The sequence below is a fragment of the Zonotrichia albicollis genome, chromosome 1 (genome assembly GCF_047830755.1).
Source record: "Zonotrichia albicollis isolate bZonAlb1 chromosome 1, bZonAlb1.hap1, whole genome shotgun sequence".
NCBI lineage: Eukaryota > Metazoa > Chordata > Aves > Passeriformes > Passerellidae > Zonotrichia > Zonotrichia albicollis.
The window spans coordinates 120768757-120794746 of record NC_133819.1 but is presented as its reverse complement, the minus strand read 5'-3'; the positions used below and the strand labels follow the sequence as shown (position 1 = coordinate 120794746).

The 25990-nt window shown below is 36.7% G+C and overlaps 1 protein-coding gene across 1 annotated transcript in view; it reads right to left on the bottom strand.

The window, feature by feature from the left end:
• PREX2 (phosphatidylinositol-3,4,5-trisphosphate dependent Rac exchange factor 2) overlaps positions 1-25990 on the bottom strand; it is a 171377-nt gene that overhangs the window by 67346 nt on the left and 78041 nt on the right. Inside the window, exons 16-27 of the mRNA XM_005479357.4 lie at positions 25830-25902; positions 24548-24690; positions 24306-24398; positions 22916-23064; positions 18296-18381; positions 15964-16100; positions 12818-12935; positions 11799-11983; positions 10754-10915; positions 6747-6969; positions 6192-6399; positions 1013-1192 (exon numbers count right to left, since the gene is read on the bottom strand). Coding sequence (XP_005479414.1) covers positions 1013-1192; positions 6192-6399; positions 6747-6969; positions 10754-10915; positions 11799-11983; positions 12818-12935; positions 15964-16100; positions 18296-18381; positions 22916-23064; positions 24306-24398; positions 24548-24690; positions 25830-25902 — 1757 coding nt within the window. The remainder of the gene's footprint in view (positions 1-1012; positions 1193-6191; positions 6400-6746; positions 6970-10753; positions 10916-11798; positions 11984-12817; positions 12936-15963; positions 16101-18295; positions 18382-22915; positions 23065-24305; positions 24399-24547; positions 24691-25829; positions 25903-25990) is intronic.

Below are 25990 nucleotides of genomic sequence, written 5' to 3'. Positions count from 1 at the left end.
TATTATTCCTACACAGCCAGAATGGACTGTAAAGGAGAGGAATCAGAATAAAGAAAATGTTTTGAACAAAGAGACACTCATGTCCTGGGTCACACCTTCTTTCTGCACATACAAATCCTGTGCCAGCTGGGAAACCTCTCAACAGGAGCAAGCACACACCACTGGAACAGCTCATTGACAGTCAGTTTGACACATCATGAACATGCAGCAAACTCTAAATGTGCTTCTGATGGACGAAGAACTTTGCCACTATGTTCACCATGGTAAGAACAAAATGAACTTATTCTGTGCAAATTATCTCTGTGTTTACATCTGTGTAGTTCTCTTTCTACTCTGATGAGGGGTTCATATCTACCAGGCTGCAGTAATCAAATACAGCTTAGGGAAGAGATCTCAGCAACACAGAGTTCTATAGAAGAATGATAAACCTACTGAGATTCTAATTTCTCAGCATGATAATGATACTGACTCTCATTTTACTTGCAGCTAAAATTTGAATTTCATTTTTATATCATCAGCCAATTTTCTCTAAGTAAGAGAGTACCCTCTATGTAAGAACTATACTTGCTATATTTACAATTCAAATTCCAGAGGTGAGGTGATGCTACAGTATTTAGAGCGAAAGAAAGTGAGAAATATATGTTGATAAATATTATATTTTTCTTTAGATCATATAGAACCCCCATCACAGTGGGTCTATCACCTTGCTTTCCATGGTAGATATTTTGTTTGTTGTTGGAGACATAAAACCCAGTCATTTCTAGTTTTTGTAAGACAGGTAATCTAAAGTAAGATTTTACATATTTAGTTGTGATATCCTATCCAGATTTGGGTGACCAAGATGTAACAACTAACCTGGACTCATAGGACTTTATTTTACACACCCTGAGGCTAGTTACTCCTCCATTAGTAATGCCAGAATCATATTCTAGTCGTCTTCATAACCACTTGATACTTTACAAGCTTCCATATTTGATTCAGTTGAAAAACAAAAATTTATTAATAAAGTTACCTGTAAGAATCCCTGTTACTGATGGTATCATGACCAGAATCTTCTTGTTCATCACCTGTTACACTGAAACAGACTTTCTTCCCATTCCTTTCCCCCTTTTCATTATCACTGTCTGCTGGTATTAAAGGCTCAGGTGTTTTGCGTTCAGATTTGGGAGAATATGTTATTGAAGAAAGAAGGCTGTGAAACACACAAAAATAAAGGCAAATTACTGTTTTTCAAAAGTGAGCTAGCAACAGGATAACATTTCTCATCACTATCCTCCAATTATTATTCTATAATACGTGAAGGAATATCTTGATTCAGTCAATATCTATTTGAAACAAGGGAAGGAACTGACACATTCTGTTGTCAGAACGTCTAACGGTGAAACCCACTAACCTTACCAAATACTTCATCATGTATGAAAGCAACGATTCCAGCTGGAGAAGAAATACAGCACATTCTTGGACACTTGGGGTCAAACTGCATATTAACATAACTATTTTTAAATATGAATCCTGCACTTAGCACAAATCAAGAAAACAAATGAAAGTAACTGTATGTCTGTGCAAAGCATGTATTTTCCCAGTTAATACTGTACAAGACATGCCAGTGTGCACCACAAACTATTCTACTAGGGCATTTTAATGATCTTTATTAACATCTCTGTGTAGTTCGTGACATTCAAAGTGTCTGAGCCATTATCACTAGTAAAACTGATGATTAATATACAGGCGTCTGTGACGAGCACAAAAGTGACATCCAGCCAAGAAGAGAGAACAGTGCAGATTGCTACTTTTAGAACATGCAGAAATACTGGCAGTGAAAAATTCATATTCTTGGATGATTAATTCATACTGAGATGCTCTAATTTACTTTCAAGATCAGAACAGCAATAATGGGCAATTGTCCTTTAATTCCTATTGCTCAAACACTCCATTAAAATCACATTTTCAAATTACTATTTGGATTTCAAAAGTAGCATTTTTCTTGCAAAAACTACTTGCTAACTACCTGAAATCAGAGGACACTGAACTAAACTTTTATTTTGCTTTGAACTACTTAGAAATAGTCACAGAGTTTTATTGAAGAAACTGTCAGAATGGTCAACTGGCAAACTTTCTTACCAACTACATGGTAGGATTCAAAAGTAGGTTAGATCTTCTTACATGAAATTCTCCCCACTGATGGGAATAGACAGATTTTATCCCACACACAGTTAAAGATACTGATCTGAACTGCTCCTAGAATACAGAAAAATTATACTAAAGGTATAATTTCACCAGAATTTAAACTCACCCCTCCAATAGACTGATTTCTTTTGGGCTACATTATGCCCTAACACTTCATAGCAGTATGAAATCACAACTCAGCTCTTTGCAGTCACTGACAAGCATAATTCCATGAGTAAAGGAAGAGAGATGGGACTCATATTTTACATCAGTGTTCAGTGTAAATCTCATGCTAGAGCATATGTGTTTTTGAACTTGTCCTAAAATAAATGTGTTATGGAAGCAGAAACCATAGGAAATCAGTTCTTCATACCTGTAAAACTTATTTTCTTAGTAAGAAATATCTAAGGGGTTCAAAACAAGATTAGACAAATTCATGGCAGATATTCTAATGCTGCTCTTAAACCAAAAGGTTGATTTCAAAAAGACCGTCTAGTTCTGCCTGTTGAAAGATGAGATAAGGACAAAGATAAACCTATACTTTTGCTTCTTCTAGTGTTCCCACTCTCATCCACTTAAAAATAAAAGTTAATTCTAGTAACTTCTCGGGGATTTTGTTGTTGCAAGAAAATAATCAAGATTAAGAAACAAGTATAATGAACTGCAATTTCAGCTCCTGAAAATATCTTCCCCTGAGTAATTATTTGTCAAGACACAGACAGACTATTATAGCCCCTTCTTTTATGTGACTGTTTAGTCACTGCTGCCAAGAGCTCAGTAAAAGACTGATTAAGGTAGCTGGATCTTTTCCTAAGGGGGCTTTTCCATTTCTCTCAGCAGGCAGGCTCTTCTTCTAAGGAAATTTTTTTTGCTGAACTATCACGAGCGAAAGATGGAACTCTGGATTACCAAGTCCTGGAGAAAGTAGTTACTGAAGTCACTGATGTGCTCTAAAAAACTCACTCCAGGGAGTTTAAAATAAAAACCTGGATATAGGTCCTCCCCAATAATCTTGCTTAAATATACTTTTGTTTTTCTTCTTAAACACAACACATGCACAATACATTTTCTCCAAAGATGGGCCTAGACCAAACAAAATTACCTCAGGTATCTAGCTCTCAAAGAAGAACCACGAGTGAATAGTAACTAACAGCTAGAGAGTCTCTATGCAGAATATTTCAATGAAACACGGAAAGTTAAATCTTAAAAAAAATCCTCTCCTGTGGAATTACTCCTATGTGCAACCCAAGTCAACACAACCCTGACAAACAAAACCTGCTATGGTTAGTCAAAGAATTAAAAAAGGCAGTAACAAAAAACCTTCTCTGCCTTTTCCTCACTCCACAGAAGCTTGAAAAATGTTCAAGCCTCTTGTATGATCTCAAAAGACATCTTTCCAAAAAAGAGCTGGGATGGTAGGAGAGAACTAAGTGCATGAGCCAAGAACCCAGCAGAGTCACCATATAGAAAACAATTTGAAAAAAAAGGACTTATTTCTGTGTAACACCTAGCAGCAACATGGGGTATCTGCAGCATCACTAAAGACCTATTGGGATTCCATCAAACTATTTGAATGTGAGCACAGTGGAGCCTGGAGAGGCTGTGGAAAGGGGATACATTTTCTGTGGGTATTTCTCTCTCTCTGTCAGTACTACATCACTTATCCAGCCAAAACTCATCAGCAAACCGCCTTATAAACTCCTATGCAGAAAATATTAGGAGTACAAAATCTTCTCTTAAATGTTCCCTCACCATAGGCTCTCATAGACCTGCTCTTCAGATGAAATACTAATTTTTTAACTCACTAACAGACAGCAGAAGTTGAGCAGATAACACTGCCCCAAGATTTTGTGAGCTGAAACACAGACCAGCACCGACCTCAACACAGAGCAAACTTGCATGAGCAAGTTTTCAACACTAAGTAAATGCTACCAGTTATTCAGTAGTCCAATTTTTCTGTCACACAATATCAACACAAATTACAAATTGTGATAGATACCATGTTCATATTATCCATCCTGAGAATATTAAAATAATGAGGATTGTTTAGGATAATAATCGATTCAATAAAAAGAGACATTGATTTTATTGTTACTATGCCACAACAGAAAAAATAAACTCTACTGTGCTTATAAAAAACACAAAATCAAGCACTTCCTCCCAGCTGTTTAAGGAGCAAAATTTCTAATTAAAGCATGGCAGTTGGACTATCTATCATGTCACTCTATCTTTTGTTTCTTTAGTCCTAAATTTCAAGAGTTAATTAGCATCTGTAACAATGTTCTAATATACCACACGCCTCTGAACTGCTCACTCTTCCCCGTTCAGCACTTTTAAGTAGGTCTCTTGGCTATCCTGTTTCCTCTTTAGAACTGCTTTCCTCTACAGTAATTACTCACTGGCAGTCCACTCAATGTCCATGAGGAATAAAGCATGAAAAGTCAAAGACTCAGTCTTCCAATCAGCCAAAGGTAAAATTTGCTAAATATATCTGTGTACCTTATACAAGATCAGCTACAAGATCAGTGTACAGAAAATTTAGGAATGAAAAAAGTGAACCCTTGTGTTTGTGTGCAATTTTTCTGTGAGTGTGTGTATTTATATATACATTTATACAATGTATAATATTATTGTATATTTATACAAAAGAAAGGCTCAGAATTTCCTGTGCATCACAAGCTCAAGGGAGTCGAAAGGAAAGGTGTGGCATACTGGCAGCTGAACTTCCTGAAGTATTGAATAAAATTCCATATATAATATTCTGACTTCCATGAGGAAGAGAGACAACACAGACTTTACAAATAGTAATTTCTAAAGTGCACCCAAGCACTGAAATTATCATGAATTTAATTAATTTACTTCATCTTCAGCGTGATAAGTAGCAGAACTGTGTAAAGGCACAGGAAACATTTTCTTAAAAATACTAAGTCAATTCTTGTTTTGATTCCCACTGCAGTATGTGATACATTACAATTACTTATAATTGTATATATTTATTTTTTATTTATATATTTTTATTTTTATATATATTTATATATAAATATATATACACACATATATATATATATAATTGTATAATGTGATACATTACAATTATTTACATAACTATTACAACTACTATGAGAACAGTAAAAAAAAAAGAAATCCCACCTTAAGTACACATGAAAGGACAAATCACACTACAGTCTTCAAGATAGCATGAGAAACAATGACACACCACTTATCTAAACTGCAGATCCTGACAGATTGTCTTTTAAACTCAAAAATGTTTGTTATTTTTGTTTTCAAAATTAATTTCTGAAAGAAATTTGAAATTTCTTTGAAATTTCTGAATTTGAAAGATTCCCACACATATGGGATCTTTCAAAACTTAAATAATTCTTATCCTTCTTCATCATAATCCCAAGAAAATAGCCCAGGAGTGAACTCACTCACTTTACTAAAGAAAAAGCAAGTCATATATCTTTATCCTCAATTAGGACTAACTGTGATGGGACTTTGAGTCTCTCACATCCAAGCCAAATGTCCTAATAACTCCAGGGTGGCTCTCCCTAAATCTCCCTAAATAAAGGTCAATTTGGTTTTGAAAAATTTCTAACAAATTAATGCTCTCCCTGCAAGTGAGTAATGTCTCACCCAAAAATTCATCTGTGGGACTATTCAGCAATACCTGAAGAGTTCAATAAAGGCCATTTTTATACCTCTGCCCTTTGTTTCCATTTTTAGTGAAATTGTAGGTGACATTGTGTGCCTCATATTTTCCTCATTTCAAATTAATGAACTTTGCCACATTCTAAAGAAAATTTACAAACTGGAAGAAACCTACAAACTGTGGGGAAAAAAGTCAGGCATGCTGCGAAAAAGATCAAAATACAACATTAGCTGCACTTAAATTTTTTACTTTACTTCCATTCTGTCTGAAGTCAGCTATCCTGAATCCTATGCTACACAAAAGCACTGCCCAGATTTATCATTTTCTTCTATGGAAAAGTTAAAGACAAGTCCAGATGGTAACATTTACTTACTCATCTATTTGGCAGACACACGTTTCCACCTCTTTCAGGGCAGCTTGTAATTTGAACAGCAACTTTTGATAGACGTCTTGTGTTTCTAAGTCTTCTTCTTTCAAGAGGTACCTCAGACCATGGCCCTCCTGCTGGCCAAGAGACTGTCCTGAAGGGGCAGCCATAGTAGTAATGGTATGTTGGACATAAATCATGGGACTCAGTTTACCTGGGAATAATCCAAAGGGATTTCATCACTATCTTTTCTTCAACATACATTTTGAAGTTAGTAAAATACCTAACAGACACTGAAATATTTTTCTGTTTAAAATTCCCGTACTTATTTAATTTTGCATTTTATTTGCATTTCAAAGTGAAGCTATTTAGGAAAAAGTTATTGTGAAATTATGACTACCCATTATTATGCTGTAAAATAAAACCAAAAATCAAAAAAGGGTGATTTCAGAAAGATTTTTCCTCAATTTTAATATTTGGGCTATAAAACTAAACTTACTACCTTTTAAAACTCTCTATCAGGAGCACAGGAAGTAGCTCTTTCAAGCTCAATTAACTTACCTTGATCAGTGTTTTTATTTTCCTTCTCATGGGAAGAATGTTTTCTGCTGTCCAGCTGAACACCAAAGGCACTACCAAGGGAAGTTGAGGTCTTAGGGTAAGACACTTCCATCACATTGATATGGCAATTGGTTGGACAGAAATCACTGCTGTGAAGTGGTGAAATCTTTGACTTAGCTTGTTTGAAGGTGGGCCAAGCTCTGTTTTTTAATACTCTTGAAAACTAGAAGTAAGAAAGAAAACCAAATTTTGATTATCAGCTCTTCTTGTGTCTGCATGTAGCTAACAATTCTTGTGTACCTAACTAGAAAATAAAAGCTTAAAATATTTCAGTCATCCTTGACTTAAGGTATCTTGACTCCATAATTTCCACCTTTCTCTAAAAGGGAAAGAAAAATATTTTTCATTTTACACTTTTAAGGGGTTGTTTTTTGAAGCAAATGATGTTTTAAGACATATAAATATATTTGTAACAGAGAGATATAATTTATTTCCCATGGAACAAAATAAAAAATCAATTGCTTTTCTGAGGAGGAAGTCTGAAACTGCTCTACTGCTCATGACATTTAAAAGCTCGTTTTCAAGCCAGCATTTTCCTAAAATCCATGAAATTTTTTGTCTGAAGCTATAATAAAGACAAAATCAGAAAGTATGAATTCTGGATTTCCTATTTGGGAAGGAGGAAGTCCTCTTTAATAAGATATATCTTATCCTCCTGCATTAGGAGCAGCATTGCCAGGGGCTGGAGGGAGCTGATCCTGTTCTTCTCCTCAGCACCAGTGAGGCCCTCGAGTCGTGGGTCCAAATCTGGGCTTCACATAAATAGACATGGGCACATTGGAGAGAGCCCAGTGGAGGTGAGCCCTCTGAGATGATTCAGGGACTGGAGCATCTCCTGTGAGGAAAGGCTGAGAGAGCTGGGACCCTCCAGGCTGGAGAAGAGGAAGCTCAGGGGGTAACACATCAATGTCTAGGAATACCTGCAGGAATGAGGCAAAGAGGACAAAGCCAGGCTCTTTCCAGTGCTGTCCAGTGCCAGGAACAGAGGCAATGGGCCCAAACGTAAACACAGTATTTTCCTCCAAATGTCAGGAGACACTTTTGCGCTGTGAGGGTGATTGAGCACTGGCCCAACTGATCGGAGAGGTTCAGGGAAGAGAGGTCAGATCTCCCTCCTCAAAGCCTGTCCTGGGCGACCATCGCTAGGTGGCCCTGCTTAAGCAGGGTTGGCTGGACAAGACCTGCAGAGGTACAGTCCAACCTCAACCATTCTCCTATTTTGACTGACATTAGGAAGCTGACAAGCACTAGTACATAAAAACTGCAAAAAACACATTTTGCAAACTTCCCTAGTCCAGTACCTCTTCTCCCCCCTGCATATCAGCTCAGCAATGAGGAATGTTTTTTGTTTAATTTTTGGGCTAATTCTGGTCTAATTTTTGTTTAGTTTTTGGTCTAATTCTAATTCAGTGCTTAGCCTCCTCTCCTTGACTCTAACATCTTAAATTCCGTGCAGTGTTTTGAATAGGCTTGGAGTTCTTTGGTTTTTAAGATGAGAAGATGTCAATCCAAAATGGTGAGGACAGAACTGGACACTCAGCAACTGCATCTATGTCAGAATCAAGTCATCTGATCAAGCTCTTCAATTGGAAAAGAGATTTATTTGTCAGTCACAAGTAGGATTTCTGTCAATATGTGTCATTTTCAGTGCAGTTTGTTGTCAGGGAAGATTTTTTTTTCTGGAAAGATGTAATCAGTGTTTTAATCACAATATCTCCCCAGTCAAAATATTACACAGACCTATTTTAGCTATGAACCACAGATCATGCATAAGAATATTTTCAAAGTTAACTTGCAAAGTTTCTTCACTAATGAATGTCATTAAAAATTCAAATCAGTCAACTTTTTACTAACATTTCAGTTGAATCAAGACATATTCCTTCTGCAAAGTGAGATGTTTCTGTACTGGGACTTAAATTTCTGTTTATTTTAGTGTCATATTACTTCAGGCTGATGAACACTTGCTGGGATAATTACATTTAAATCTTTAGATCACAACAAGTTCTGGAGGGTTACAAGAAATCCAATTATGGAGTTGTTCAAAGGCCGAAGAATGCACAAATTGTTAAGAAGGCTACTAAGGACATTCAATGATGAAAATATTTCTGCAAGCAGTACATATTTCACATCTCAATCTCCCACACATCCTGCTCCAGAGAGACCAAATACTGGCTATGATTTAATCAGGTCATAAGTCAGGACCAAGATTCTTCTCATATATGTGTTGAGAAACATCTGGGACTCATGGCACTGGATCGAGGTCTATTAGGAGCAAAATGTTCTGATAATAATAATAGTAGGAACTGCAGAAATCCACAAGATTTTTATTTATAGAATTAGAACTTTCACAGTAAAACCAGGAGCCAAGCTGGGCTCAGGCACTCTGAAAGTCTCCTGTAACTATGGTTACCTTTACCTTGCCAAGAAAATGACACATCTATTCCTGAAATCCACTGCATTACTAATTGTCATTAAAAGCTGTGAAACTAGTGATTTTTGAGCAGATGAGATCTAAAGTGCAGTCTGTATCAGGAATATCTACTTCTAGACAGTGTAAGAACTATGAAAACTCCCCTGAGGCTGTTTGTTTCACATCCAGCAAGCACAACAAAATTTGATTTACTGTCTTGGCCTCCTCTGTAGAGGCTATATATCACAGTCAAATTTTTCAGCTACAGAAAACATATAAATCACCTGCATGTTGAATGAACTGTAACTGTTAATATGAAAACTAATTGTTTTGTTTTTTTTTTTTAACGGTAATTTGAATTTTAACCAAATTGGAAACATGGAGGTTTGTAATTCAGGCAAACAATGGAGAGGTCAGATTTTTGCTAACAGTATCAGGATTCTTGTGATGTCTCCATTGACACAACTCAGTTTATTCCATTTCTTTTTAGAGAGCACCTTGAGAAGTCTGACAAGCTGCTTTTTGGCTTTCGTCCTATTGACTACTGACCTACAGGTATTCCTAACAGTTTTCCCTACTTTCCTTTGAAAATGGAAAAATCATTATCTAGTCTTTTAGCTTCTGCAAATGTGTGAAGCTCCTGCATTCACTTTCCTTTTCCTTTGTTTTTTTCCCCTCTTTTCAAATTTTAAGTATAAGCTATTAGAACAGACCAGTTTCTAAACCTCACAACTCAGATCCCCAAATGAGATAAGACAGGGCAGAACCACTTTTTTTGCAGTCATTTTGAGCCTACTACAAAGTAATTCACGTACCAACAATTAGGTTCCATGAGAGAGGAATTAGGGGTCTGGATGAGAAAATGAGTTTGCATTAACAAAATGGGAAATGATTGATTCATTTGCGCCCTGCTTGGTTAAACAACTATAGTGAAATGCACAGACAGCAACTAGAGGTCATAGTCTGGGCTATTTATTCATTTACATATCATTAATTAAGATCTCAAGATATGAAAATCAGCGCCTTCTGCATTTTTCCATGCTATTATGTTTTATTAAACCAAGTGAAGCTAATAAATTACAGAGATGCTACTTTTAACAGATATGCTAGTGTCTAAAAGTTGAATAAATGGGTTAAAATCTGGTATTTGAGTTGCACTAGAAAGAAAAAAAATTCTGTTGCTATTGCTATATTTTTGGTTAACATCTGCAAATTCACTATAGTATTGGTTTAAGGCATTTACAAGAATGACGGCCCTTTTACGGAAATACGCAGTTGATTGTCTCTGCAACTGAATACAGCAAACAAGAAAGAATACAAACTACACAAAGTCTAAAAAAGGGATAATAAAGAGAATGGCTTGAAAACAATTGATACAATTACTCAATTAAGGCACTCGTGCTTCAAAATAATAAACTTCCAGCCACATTTTTGTCACTGCCATTGACACACTGAAGAGTTATTCAAACTGTACCACATTCCCCTGTTTCTTCCTTAAAAGACAAATATAATCAAGCTTAGGACACGCAGGGCATACCTTTTTATAGCTAGAGATTCTTCTGTAGATATGCTCAATTTTCTCACTGCAAATGACACTGAATTTACTTTGAAGTTCTGCGGGGATCACGTCATTTAAGGAATTGAGGCTGTTGCAATTCTGCACAAAATGTTCATCACTTTTTGCCAGTGCTTCAAGAATCTAAGATAATAAAAACAAGAAAATATGTTATGAAATTAAGTTGACTAAAATTTTGCCTTACTAATTATCTCTTTTAACTAAAGCTGAAAAGCCTGATAACATTACAGAAAATGGTGCACAACAACAATAAATGAAGCTCGGGATGGGATGCAAAGAGGTTTTCTTAAATCTATTCCCTGCTAAGTTATACCCATAAGTATTTTTGCTTGGCTTCTCATGACATTGTCTGATAATGGATTTACTACTAATTTCCTACTAATGTAACCACTATGGCTCCTCTGAAATACATTAGCTGCTGTATTTACTTGATCAGCACACATTATGCAGAGCTGCTGAATTAATTCATTCATTACTTATAGAAAACCTTCAATTTGGCAGAATACTAACACATTGAAAAAGCTTAAAAGAAAACTGAGTGCCATTCTCTTGTATATTCTGCATAAAAAGGCTAGGAAATAGGGCACAGGATAAGCTGTACTGCCCAGCAAAGACTGAAGCCTTGCTATAAGGCTGAGAGAAAACTAATTAAAAGGCATGTTAAGAGATGAGGGTAGTATATAGCCTTTATAGATATTTCAGTAGATCTTGGACTTTATTTCAAATTCTATTTGATAAATAAGAAATAAGGGAGAGGGGCAGGAGGAATGGAAGACTTTGAAGATCTTTTAACTTTTTTTTTCATTTAAAGGCTCAATTTATAATTACAACATAACTATTTTTGCCTCCTGAGCACACAATCATCCTCCAAAACATCAGAGAGATAAGGGTGACCAATCATAAGATACCAAATGAAAGACATATAATCATAAGAGTAAAAAAATCCACAAGTTTCTCCGCTGGTATTAAACACAATAAACATTAACATACAAAAAATGTTTCATACCTTTGCAGTCAAACTGAAAAATCCCTTTGGTTCAATCATTTTTTCCAAGACATGGCACTTTATTCCAGCTGTGCTGTCATACTCATAAACCACTCCATACTCCAGATGAACATTGTCAACAGTCAGACTCACATGATCCTTCTTCCCGTCAATTATTGCCATGGTGTTAAATTTGTCAATTACCTCTAGAATAAATAAAGTAACACAAATCAGTTGACAAGTCCTGGACATTGAATGAACTATAAAGAACACAGGCAAACATTCTAGAAAGAGGTATGTTCTGATCATTCTATTTAAATACATTCATTAAAGAACCAGGCTGAACAATATAAAAATCAGAACACCAGTAGATTTGTAGATGTTAAAATACTGGACTGCAAAACAGGCAGTACTCTTTCTTTACAAACCCAGTTATTTAAGAGGGCTAATTCCATTTCATTTATAGTCCAGACACATTAAGAAAGACCCAAAAAAGGGAAAACTGAGTATTTCTAAATAAAGTAGAAGAAAATCACTATGAAAACTGTCACCATTCAGAAATGAAACCACAATAACTGCGTTTATGAATGCACAGTTTGAGTATTAACTGTCTCTTTAATTACAAGTTGCAGATGAATGCAGTTTCATCTAAACATTAATTGCCTGAAAATAATTTGAAGGATAGTTGTGTTTTTATTTCCCATGCAGTAATGACTACTGTATCTAATTTGCCATAAATGATTACTGGAGGTGAAAATAAATCAGGTAATGCCTTGGTTTAGGTTTCTTACAAATGAAATTAAACAGATTTTCCCCAAAGTATTCATGGAAGTATTTTCTCTAAATGGGAAAGTTACTGGTTTTCAAAGAATAGCATGTAAAATTTATATGTTTAGAATATATAAAAAACCAAATTATTATGTAAATCGCATCTTATGATCTGGTCAAAATTTCCAATCTGCAACAAACCCAATGCCTACATTTTCCTTGTATTATAACAGCATTCTCAGCTGCAACAAGATCAAACAAGCATCACATACCTTCCACTTTGCAGTCAAAGGCATCACCTCCATCATCTCCAGAGGGTTTGGTGTTTGCTTTCTGAAGATCTTCCTGTGCACTTTCAATGCTGTTGTAAACCCACTGTATAGAATCTTGCTAGAAAAACAACAAAAAATAGACAGGTAGAAAAAGTGCAACTGATGGCAACTATTTTTAAGGTATAAGTTAAAAAAAAAATCCAGAGAATTTTGGCAAGTTATTTTTTATTAAGGCATATATTGTCATGAGACAGTATGAAGTCTGTGACAGTATGACATCCATAATTTTTATGTCTCTGTCGAAAATAATTTAAGATATTTCAAATAAAATTGCATATTGAAAAATATTTTTCTCCAAGAAATCATGGGGAAAAAAACAACTTCTGCTTTCCCAAATCTGCTGTGCATCCACAAATCTGGTAGCAAAAGTTATGGAATATCAATCAATGACAGAGAATGCCCAGTTAATCCTTCACCATGTGTCACTGGCACAAAGAAGCTATACTACAGCCTTCATTACTTATTTCTGCCTTGACTACAAATATTTTACTAGTGTAGTAATAAATGTTTTTCATTTTTCCCACAGATTAGCACCCCCTCACAGCCCTGCAAAAGAAAAGAACCACAGGCTCCAAAAATCCACCATCTTCTGTGGCTGAGTGACACACGAGCACAGCATTGGTGGCTTATAAGTGTCATTCAACCTTTGAAGAAGCCACGTGTATTTCTTACATCTTCTACCCAGTCTGTAACTCAGCCACATGTCCATCATACCCTTGTGAAAGGTCCTATCAAGCATGGTGTCCCCAGATTACTTTTTGTCCTTTATACTTCAAAACAAGCTTAACAGTTAGTTAATCGCTCCTTCTGCAACAGCTACAGCAGAATAAGTGACATGATTGTGACAAATTTGAATTCAAAAAGAAGTTCATGGAAGAATTTGAAGTTAAGCAAGGACAGCAAACATTTAGGCTGAATGTTAAACTGTTCATGCAAAGTGCCAAATACATTCAGTTATCTTTTGCTAAAATATAACAATCAGCTTTTTTCTTTACCCCATTGGTATGGTGTTCTCTAGGTTTCCTAAATTCATCTATGCCTTGCTTTCTGCTCAATGGCATGAAATATTTAAGCAAGAAAGCTTAACTTTCTGAGGTCTGTGTTGATTGCTGGAGGACACCTGTGCAGAAGCTGATCAACAAGAATCTTTCTGAAATCCACACTTCTTCTCAGGTTCACCTCAAAGCTTGGTGCTGAGTTATGGACTCTTACTCAATACCTGGCAGCACTGAGACTGCTGTGCCAATCTCTAATAGGAAATGCTCACTTCTCAACCTGGAAGTCCCTTTTCCAAACGTTAACAACCAATCTAATGCAATATGACTTAGAGCAATGTTCTTCAAAATCATTACAGGAGAACAAACTAAGCATAAATCTGGCGCATCACGATTAGTATCACTGCAAAGAAATTGCAATTCCAGGAAGTAATACCTGGTCTCAATTTTCTTTATTCAGACAAGACAGAAGGTAAACACTGTCCAACAGAAATTATGCAGTTATTGACTGAAGGAATCTGAAATGAAGCTTCATGCTCCAGGCAATTAGGAAGACTTTTTACCCTGAGAAGTAAAAGATGTAAGAACCAGAAAAATATTCCCTTTCAATTATCTAATTGGGAACTACAGGAGAGACTGCAATATTCTGGGTAATTAAATTATAGGCTGTGTGCACTGTACTTACAAAATAGGAGAAATCCATAGTCATTTTCCAAAAATAATAAAAGCACCCCACCAAATTTCTGAATAGGAAATTAATTTTAGCTGTCTTTTCACCAGTGGGAATACTATCATTTACTTCAGTCTAGACAATTCTCACATATTTTTTTGATAATACTGCATCCTAAATGAAGTTTTCCTTGCCTAAGGAACCTCAGTTATCTGTGATTTGCTGAATTATGATCAGCTACTTTTTAAAACAAAAAAACCCTTATGTATAGGAAAAAAATTCAAGTTATTATACAAGTAGATTAAAAAACCCAAAGTAATTTTTTAACTTCCAGGCATTCACACCAGCCAACATTAATCAACTATTTTTGGATGTCACTAATATCCATAGGAAGCCTACGGTTACACACAGAGAGAACAAAATTGCTATAATGTATTTAATTTATCTTTTATTCTAGCCAATTTTGGTACTAGTGAACAGGACATTTTTTCTTTAATAGAGTGCATCTTCCTTTAAAGAACAGGTGAGCTTGATCTCTATATGCCATGTAACAATTTAAATTCTGTATTATCATTTAAACACAAACATCCTAAGAACATTTTCATAAACACTGTATTTATAAGACCCAGTTCTAACTATATAATTCTTATAACTCTGCAGTAGGTGTGGGAGAAGGATTCAACTCTTAATTTTAATTGGATTTTTCTCCTCAGTAAACACGTACTTGAAGAGTTTGTGAAGTTAATTAATAATATTGGTTCACGGTTTATGAAAAAACTTGCAGAGAATTGGAAAATTACATTATAGAATCCAGATTGGTTTGGTTTTTCTTCCTAAATTTGTGTCTTGGATGCCTGAGATTTTCTCCTTAACTAACAGGACAAAGATAACAAAATTTGCATGCATTTAAAAAAAGGAAATTTTGAGTCCTTGAATATATACTTATTCTCAAGACTGAAATGTGATAGGGATTCTTTTATGGATGGAATATATGCGCTCTGCTCTCTGCGTACTGAAGTGTAACAAAATTCTGGAAGATCAGTTTTATGTATTTCATTCTCCTGCTGCTGAGCAGGCAGAAAGCTCTGTGATTCCCTCTCCATCAAGATGAGATTATACCTCAAAATTCTTTCAGCATAGGACTGCAGAAATGCTTGAAACAGCCCTTTAAAAACACCATATAAAAATTATCTATGATATTTATTTCAGTGCAGAAACTAAGCAGATTTTGAACATCACCACTGAGCAATCTTCAGCTTTTATACTTCAATTGGCTTTCCTTCAGTTTTATTCACCCCTTCCTTCCTCTCATCCCACTCAAACACAGCAGATATGTGCACAGAGATTAACACCACACTGTTTACTTTGACCAAAAATAGAAATCCAGAAGAAAAAGTGCAAGAGCACCAAATGAGACATACCTGCATTGGCCGCCTGTACTTCCTGCAGGCTGTGACATGAGCAATAACACTTGCATGAGTCTCTTTGCTGACATTAATTCCATTCACTTTGATTATGCACTGACCAGGGTGGAGACCTGCTGCAGCTGCCACTGTTCCTATTAATAAAAACCCACACAGTTAGCAAACTTCTTTTTCTAAACATCTCCTTTTAAGCTTACAGTCCCAAAAAGCTCTTTTTTTAAAAATCAGAACCTGGTCTGACTGATCCTTACATACTTCCCTTGACCACAGAGTACTTCTGTAGACCAGCTGGATGCCAAGAAAATGGAGTTTGCCAGCAGATGTTTCCATAAAAGAGACCAGACAATTTCCGAAAGGCTGCTTTATAAAACAGCAAACATTGACTAGCAATATGAAAATGTGGAAAATTCACCTCAAAAAAAAAAGGACTTCAAAAGGATAAAATGGCTCTAGCTTGAAAGTCACTAATTACAACTTAGCCTGTTTTTATACGACCCAAGCTTATGAGCTTCTTGTTTAATTCAGGTGTTTCAATTTTACATACAAAACAGAATTTTGCTGGCAATACATAAAGCATAAGAGCATACTAGAGTATCATGTTAATCATTAAGTGAAATATCTAAATTCCAAAGACATTTCCAAATATATTGTTCTTTTTCCATCTTCCCTATCAACACAATTATAGCAGGAGGCCTCAGAGCTTTAAAACAAAATCTCAAAGACCATTAAGTAGAATATCTCAAATTAAATTATCAGAGGGTGGGACAGGGGGGACACACAAAACATGACACCAAAACAAAACATTCTCTTTACGCTACATAAAATATTTGGTTCAGTAACTTATTTTCACAATTGAATAACCACATTGGGGAACTAGTGACTGAATAGGCACTACAAAAAGAGCAGCTGTCTCCATGTCTTTTCACTGCAATTCAAACTCACTCCTGAAAGACAGCCTGCTGGAGTATGATCTTAGTTCCAGCTACCTGAACATTTGTCTCCAAATGTCTCTTGATACTGCCACAGAGGTGCCAAGGAAGTAAAAATCGACTGCCTAGAGACTGCCAGACTGGGCTGCAGAAACTAGTGGCTGTGAAAGAAAAGGCTACACTGAATCTGCAGGGCTGACAAGTAGAAAGCTTGTCACGACTTCATGACTTGCCAGCTGAGCATATCTGACAAGGAAAGAACTCACAGAATATACATGAGCTTCCCTCATTTTCAGAATTATCACTATTAGATTAAAGCTGTGTTTAAAATCTAATATAAAAGAATGTCATTGGAAATTACACTATTACCAGCTATTGCAATCTTCCCCCCCCAAAAGACTTAAAAATAAACATATAAATAGATCTTATTTAATATCTCAAAAAAAAAAAAAATCCAAATCTCTCTTCAGAAAACACCAAGGTCCCAATTCAGCAAAGTATTCAGGCACATGCTTTAAATCTTCCAGGTTTAGCAAATGACACAAACAAGCACTTGCATATTGTTGGGGCTAATTGGAATAAAGTATGTGCCTAATGAATAATGATAGGCAGTTGACTTGAGATCCAGGTGCAACAATAATTAACACATCAGCTACTAAGTCTGTAGTTTATTAGTCTTTCTTTTGAAAATCTAATTTCTGGCACCACAACCTAGAAAAAATGTCATCAAATTCTGTTCAAATCTGGCTGTTTTGCAGATCAGTTCACTTTTCATGCCTCAGTTACGAAAGCAGGAGGGGGGAATGAGACACAACTGTCCCACAATAACTGAAAACACAGTCTGCTCTACCACAAGCAACATGAGACAGCAAGAAATAACTTCTTTTAGCACAAATGCACTGCTCAAAAACATTGAGTTAGGTTAGCAAGTGTCTGAAAATCACATCCCAAAATAGTATTTACATGAACCATCTGCTATTACTAAGACAAAGCCACTAACACTCTTGAAAAGATTTGTAAAAAGCACATTTCTTAGTAAAATGTTTTCAGAACACTGCAGAACCACGTAGCCACCTAACAAATTAACACACAGGTTCCCAACAAGCAGTTGTATTGCATCCTTCAGCTACTCCTTAATCTGCAAAGAATGCACAGCTTTAACTTAACTTTCCTACATTGGTACAACTACATTTTTAAATGACAGTTGGAAGGTGTATCCAAGCTTACAGAGTATAAGTGCACAAAACAATTACATTTGAGTTTATTTAATATTGTTTGTTACTTTGGGGGAAAAAAAAATCTAAGATGGATTACTGGACGTAATTTTGACTCATCTCAACCAAGTCATTTAGATATTAAACATTTACTTAGCAGTACCATTGACAGCTCTTATAGCTTACCTCTCCCAACAGCATGGACAACAGATGGGCCAAAACCCCGGATTTGGAATCCAAGTCCATCTGCAGAGTCAGGAATCTTCACTGTCCTGATACAAACAAAGATTTAACATGGATGTAGCAAAAGGCAACATTTTTGTTATTCAGCAGCATGTAGGTTGCAAGGGTGTAAAACTCCACACTTTTATTCAAATCAGTTTTTAGATTTTGCAGCATTCATATTCCAAATACTGTGTACCACTAACATCAGAAATAAGGGCAAGCTAAGACAGCAAACAATCTATTTCACAGGGAAATTGAATATGCTGATTATAATCAAAACACCACCATAGCTTTAAAATTCCTCCCAAACAGACTGATCTTTAGGTAAGTTGCCATAGCACAGCAACACTGAAAGCCCTGGAAGGCAGGCAGTCTCTCCCAGCCAAGAGGACAGAGCTTGGGGACCAGAGATCACAGCAGGTCTGATCAGAGAAGCTGTAGAAGACGGCAGAACTCAGACCCATATTACATTTTAACAGAATCACAGACTGTGTTGAGTTGGAAGGGACCCACAAGGATCACCAAAGTCCAACTCCTGGCCTTTCACAAACACCCCAAGAGTCACAGCAGGTGCCCAAGCACAGTCCAAGAACTTCTTGAACTCTGTCAGCCTGATGCTGTGACCACTTCCCTGGGGAGCCTGTTCCAGTGCCCAAACACCCTCTGGGTGAAGAACATTTTTGTAATATCCAACCTAAACTCCCCTGACAGAATTACAGGCCTTTCCCTCAGGTTCTGTCACTGGTACCCAGGGAGAAAAGATCAGTGTCCACCCCGACTTTTCAGGAAGTTGCAGACTGCAGTGAGGTATCCTGTCATAAAATGAAACTTTGTTTGATATATAGGACTTTCCTCTCATGAAGCTGTGCTGGCTGTGACCAATGACTGTGTTGTCTCTCAGCTGTTTTTCAATACCTCCCAGAAAAATAACTTCGTCAGGCGCAGAAGTGAGACTGACAGGCCTGTAGTTTCTTCTGGAACTAAACTTCTTCTTTAGTTCCGGAAGAGGACTGACAGGTCCTCTTTCTTGCCCTTCTTGAAAATTGGGATGTTTGCCAGCTTCCAGTCAGCTGGCACCTCTTCAGATTCCTAAGACAGCTCAAAAATCATCAAGAGAGGCTTTACAATGACATGCTAGTCCTTGGAGGATTCTTGGATAACCCTCATCAGGCCCCATAGATTTGTACAGTTCCAACTGAAGCATCAGATCTCACACTATTTCAGGGTTGGCTGAGAGCTGATCATTCTCACAGTAATGGATCTCCAGCTCAGGGCACTAAGACCTCCTTTGGAACACCACCCATGTCAAAGAGGGAGGTGAAGAATAAATTAAACACCTCTGCATTGTCCCTGTCCCCATCTGTGAGGTGACCATGCTGTAACAGGCCAATGTTATTTTTACACTACCTATTGGCATTAATATACTTGAAAAACTCCTTATTGTGCCCCCACGTTTCTGGTCATCTTCAACTCCAGTTGACCTTTGGCCACATGAATTTTCTCCCAGCAACAGTGAGCAGCATCTCTGCATTCTTCCCATGTCACTTGGTGTTGTTTCCACCGGGCATAAACTTTCCTTTTTAGCTTTATTTCCAGAGAATATTCCTGTTCAACCAAGCCAGCTTTCTACCTCACCTGTTTGACTTCTCAGTTTGGGAATTTCCTGCTCCTGTGCCCTTAGGAGGTGATTAAAAAGCGACCAGCACTGATGGACCCCAACAACTGCAAAGACAATTTCACTCTGAAATAATGAACCCCATCAGGTATTAGTAAACAAGGTGTTCAAGTAGATCATCCTGTGGTCAACAAACCCAAAATTTTTTTGCTGACACCACCTCTGGAGCCATGTATTGACCTAAAGGGTCTGCCTAATTCAATTGATATTATTCCTGGTTACTGAAAAAATCAACAAAACCAACTACCGTGCTCCTGATCCCTCTACCAATCATCCCAGGGCACTGTAGTCTTTTTGACGGCCCTTGGACTTCCATTTTATTTCATCACTGCCAGTTTGAACAATCATTAGCAGAGTGTAATCAGACTGGATTGTTTTCCAGTAATCCTTATCCAAGGCCCTGGGAGACTGCAGACTTCCCTGTGAGTTGGGTCAGTTCGGCATCTCAGCCCCTCCACTCCCCTTGGAAGGGAGTCTCCTATCACAACTTCCCTTCTTTTCCTGTTAACAGAGGAGGTCTTGATGCAGGGTGCAGGTGGTGCTGTTGCAGGAGGCCTCACCATCCCAGAAGGATCTTGCCCCATCTCATCAGTTGTTTGGCCTTCTAGGTCCAGAGCCCCACACCTGTTGTAAAAGGTATCAGTCCTACTTGCCAAATTCAGAGAAAGAGGAACCTTCTTGTGGTACATGCTGTGATGTGCCTCCAGCCTCCATCTTTATCAGACCCCAGCTAACAGTCCTTGGCTAATTACCCTGCAGGGCTCTGAGTCCATCTGCTTCTTCACCACAATGGAGGTTCAAGACTCCTGGGAGTCTGAGACTGTAGCATTGCTGAAAATAATTGATCTCTCTTTTGCTCATTCACTCAAACACTGCATAGCCTGTTCACTTCTTCCTGTAGCTCCACCTGCAGCACAGCTCCTCAAACACAGCACGCTTTCTGCAAAATGAGTCCTTGTAGTCCCCATCCTCACAAAGAGGCATCAGGCACTCCCAGCAGCCTGTGCCTCTCCTTGTTGAGTTTTCTTGAAAAAATGTTTCATTGCAGTTTTTCTGAGCAGCCAGAAAGTAGCTACTGAGTTTTGTAAAATAAGAATCATCCACTGTTCGCATGACTTGTAATAAACTTACCAACAAATCTAACCAACAAAAACACAATTCTGAAAATCAAAATTCACATCTACTCCTTCAAATTAAGCCCTGAGCTCACCCAAAGTAAACTAGCATACTCTCGTGATATCAGCTCAGGGTCTACAAAAAGCAACACAGCTGCATTAGCCCTTATCAGACCTAGTTAGGTCATGCATAACAGTGCACTGATTTAACTTTGCAGCCTTTCCATCCAGAGCCAGTTCTGCTATTATTGCAGGGATCTTTGCCCCAAGCTCCATTTCCCATTGCAAAAGCAAACAAATTCAAATTGATGCTGAAAAGTGATTTTAAAATACATTTGGACTGTAGCAAACTTGATTTACAGGCAGTTTTGAATAAGAGAATTGCATCATTTCTTGTACTTTTTTTTTTTCTAGTATACATAATACTAGGCATTTGGAGATGATTATCATCAGAGGTGGGATCCAAACTTCATTGAAGTCTATATTTTTTAAATATAATAATATATAGAGAAAAATAATTTTTCACTTGAAACATTTTTTAAGTATAACATCATTTAATGTACTCATATATTCACTACTGGTACTATCTATTTGATTGCATTCTGAAACTGCTTTGAGATGATGCAAATAACTATGAAAGATCATCACTGGCAGTTTAGGCTAAGAATTCAGGAGAGAATTGTCTTCTGTGAACTCAGTTGTGCTAGCAGCAGCTGCTGACAAAAAGCAGGGAAAACGAGAAACAAATTTGACTTCTGTGAACTCTAAATTCACTAGACCATCTCTCTCAGCCTTGAAATTTACCTACAAGTTGAGTCAGAAATTAAATCAAGATTTGCATTAAAGAAAGGCCAAGATGCTTTTATGCTTTCTGCTATCTTGTGGTCTGGGGATTTTTAATTTTGTTATTTTAATTTGTTTGGGGGTGGGAACATGTGTTGCAGTATCAGTCCAGATAAGCATCTTTATGCCTTATTTATTTTTCTTGTTTTGGGTGCCATTTTACTTCTTAAGACACCTTTGCTTATCAAGATGAGAAATAGATCTTCAATCTGCCACTTAACCAGAGCCATTCCTGAGCAAGGCACTCTGTATGCTGCATGGTAACAGAGAATGGCACCTCTTTATTCTGTGGATTTTGAATAAAAAATTACTTCTGACAAATTTTTCTTAGTCTACTTCTTATTTGTTATGTATAACCTAGCAAAAACTGCATTAACTTTACGAATAGACTTATGCTCATTTACATACTTAGTGAACGCAATTATTAGGCCCCGCTTTGTATTTCTTTTGCATAACAAAACTCGTGTTTAGGGAGGAATGGGCAAAACTGTGTACAGAAATGCATCTGTTTGACAAAGATGAGGAGCTGTTTACTTCCTCCTGCTGTTTACACAACCAACACACCAGCTGAAGGGGCCCATGGGACCACAGAGTCTGACAATGACAAACCAGCAACTAATCCCCAGACACAGGAATTTGTTTAATACACACAGCCAGAGATAAGTGATCAAAACTGACCATATAGTCCATGAAATTTCATTTAAACTTGCAGTACCTGCATGTACTTAAAGTGGCAGAGCTGAAGATCAAAAGCACTCATGTGATTCTTTTGCTGACTCACAAATAGGATAAAACAAAATCAAGGTAAATCAAATTGCTTGACTTTGCAAAGTCAGATCAGACACAGCATCTAAAACCTCTTTACAGTAGTGCTCTCTGAAGTTCCACTGATCTGAAAATTCCCTTCAATTGTTGTTTGTAAAACTTCTCAAAGGAATGACAACTTACTCTCGAGGTTTGGTGCTCACAAGAACCCTCAGGGGCTTTCTGCTGTTTAAACAGGCTTTCAGGAAGCAATCCACTTCACTGAAGGGTCGCAGGAAAACCAGGTCACCGTTAATGGCAAAGATTTTCTTCCCAACTTCCAAGCCTGCCATCTAGAAAATAACAACAGTTGTGTACTTGTTTGCTTTTATAACCACTAACATTATGTTTTCCTCTGCTGGCATGCAACCCCAATAGAAAAAATGACATTCACATTTTCTTTACATTCTTTATGACTCCTTCACATACAAACCATGCACAAGGGACTTACATCACAAAATGTTTCTAAAACTGGTTAAATTCATGTGAAGGGTAAGCACTCATTCTGAAGAGAGCTAATTACAAGACCTGGTATTAATCAAGATTTTGTGACAGTATTACAATATCAGTTCATTTTTCTAGTAATTAACACAACAGCTTTGACTGAGCCATTTATTTTATGACAGTACTTAATTTTTCATCCACCATTTTCCAAAGGAACTAAAGCTTCTTTTCATAAAGACCCAACTAATATTTTAGTAAGTGAATATTCGCTAAGCTCCAAAGTAAAGAGTTTTTAAACTTTGGTCTAACATGAAAAGCACCATTACAGTAGAAATACAGGAGTACAAAGAGTGGCTCAGGGTATGGGCAAAGCCCTGGTGCCATCTGAGAATATGGCAGAACCTGACTGATAGAAATCAGATCATTTAGCTCTGTGGCTGAATTATATTAATCATTTGCTGTGTCTATTTATAATTTAAATTTATACTCCACCATGAGATTTAGAAAGCCTTGAAATTTTTCTCTAATGAAAGAGCATCACATACTTTATCTTTACATATACAGAGACTCCCATGCTGCTCAGTAGAATATTAATTAACCCAAAGAGAACCTAAAGCAATGCTACAGGAAGGCTGTACTTTATTCATTCAGGGTCTCAAATCCCAGATTTTATCTAAAGCTTGATACATCCTTTACTATGAAATATGTCAACTGCAACTCACAGACTAGCTCTATATCCATTTCATATTCTACCAATAATGCTGATTTCAATTATGATTAATGTCATTACTGGAATATTATAAATGACAACTTTTATAATATCAATCAATATGACAATTTAGCTGAGCAGAAAATAAGTGTCAAAATATGGTCAAAACAATATTTTAAATAAAAATAAAAAGATAAAAAGAAAACAAACAAAAAACCAAACAAATTTTAAAAAAGGAGAAAGGGAAAAAACTCCTAGGTACAACTTTCTTAGTAAGTGCTCACTGTCACCTACCACTTTAGCCTTTCCTACATGATGTACAAAACATACATCTGTGATGAAGTAAATAAAACAGGGAAGATAATTTATAATATTCCATACCTCAGCATTTGAACCTTTCTCCACCACTTTAATAATTGGCACCTTATTTTTATCTTCTAAACCAAAACCATAGGTTCCTTCATTAGAATTAATCTGTAAAATAATTTTTAAAATATTGTTCAGAAAGGCATCAATAAAACTGAAGTATGTCTTGATTAAATAACAATAAACTGTCCTAATATATTGCCATTATGACCAATTTTTTTATTCATCAAAGCACACAGTGATGGTGTTTCACTCACCAGTAATGACTTGGCTATGACATTTTCCACTACTTTCAGATCATGTTTCATGAGTCTGTGCTTCATATTTGATCCTTCCATTTCTTCATCCGCATAAAAACGGAACAGCAGTGGTTCATCTTTAAATTCACTTTTCTCTAACACTGTATGACAAAAACCCAGACATATTAATCTTGATTTTCTTTTCAACTTTTGAATATCATGTCTTTCATGAACCATTAAATACTCAACATGCATACACATATTGAATGCTAGTAAACTATTGTTTGTGTGTGTGAATCTAGGGAAATCTTTTAACACAGACAACACTTGTTACTTGGATTCATTACAGAGAGACAGGTATCACTAAGCTCATGTTTTCAACTAAAACATCTAGATTCCACCAAGCTGAGAAAGATGTATTAGCCTGAAATCATTTTAGTGAAAATACTAAGCACAAGGTTTCTTCCTAAAAGGGATTTTAAAACATGATTTTGAAAAGTTCTGCTGGACAGCTGCTGAAGATGCTCACCACCAAGTTCTGGCATTCTCCAGACAGTGAAGCATGCTGGATTTAGAATTATAAACAGGTTTGCTGGGGATGTAGAAGCAAGCAGAACAGCCAGTAGATGCAGTTTGTGAGTTCAAAAGTCAAAGGAAAAAGGATGAACAATACAGGAGAGTATGTTCATACCCTTTGTCTAAACAAACAGATAAAAAGTATTTCTTCCTCTTTTCATTTCAGTAAATGACCTGCTACTTCAATCCTTCCACTGAAATCTTCCCTCTGATGGTATTAAATGGGTCCTTGTTCACCTTAATTTTGGTGCTGCACATATCTCTGGTCTCTTCTTCCTTCTTTGTTCTTTACTATCCTTATGATTTTGTCATTTTTATCCAATCCGCTTTCTCCCACTTTTTTGAAGCCATGATCCTTCACATCTTATTAATTCCCCCCAAAATCTCACATTTCTCTCCTACATGATTTTTTTATTGTCTCACCAGTGCCAACAAGCATTACTTTCTTAAGACATTTCTTGCAAAGTGACTAATAAAACTGCCCCCACTAAATCCTGTAGCGGATTAAATCCACAGCACATGCTATAAAATTGGATATAGTTTTCAGAGTATACAGTAGCTATTTTTTTCCTTGAAGACTGTAGCATCAATCTCTTTAGTGATACAATAGAAGAACTTTCCATCTGTTCTGTAATATCTTTATCTGCCCCTGCATTTCCTTCCAACTGTGCAGATAACATTAAACAGAAAGTAAGCATAACTTGTAGAGAATGTATTTACTTACCATGGTGCATAAACCCATTATCACAAAGAGCTACACCAAATATCATAGCTTCCTCCCTGGTCCGGCAATCCCCCTGTTAAAACACAGTACATGTTTAAAATGTATTTTAAAATATTAGCAAAATGGAAGCCATGCACAATGGCATCATCCCACAGGGATGG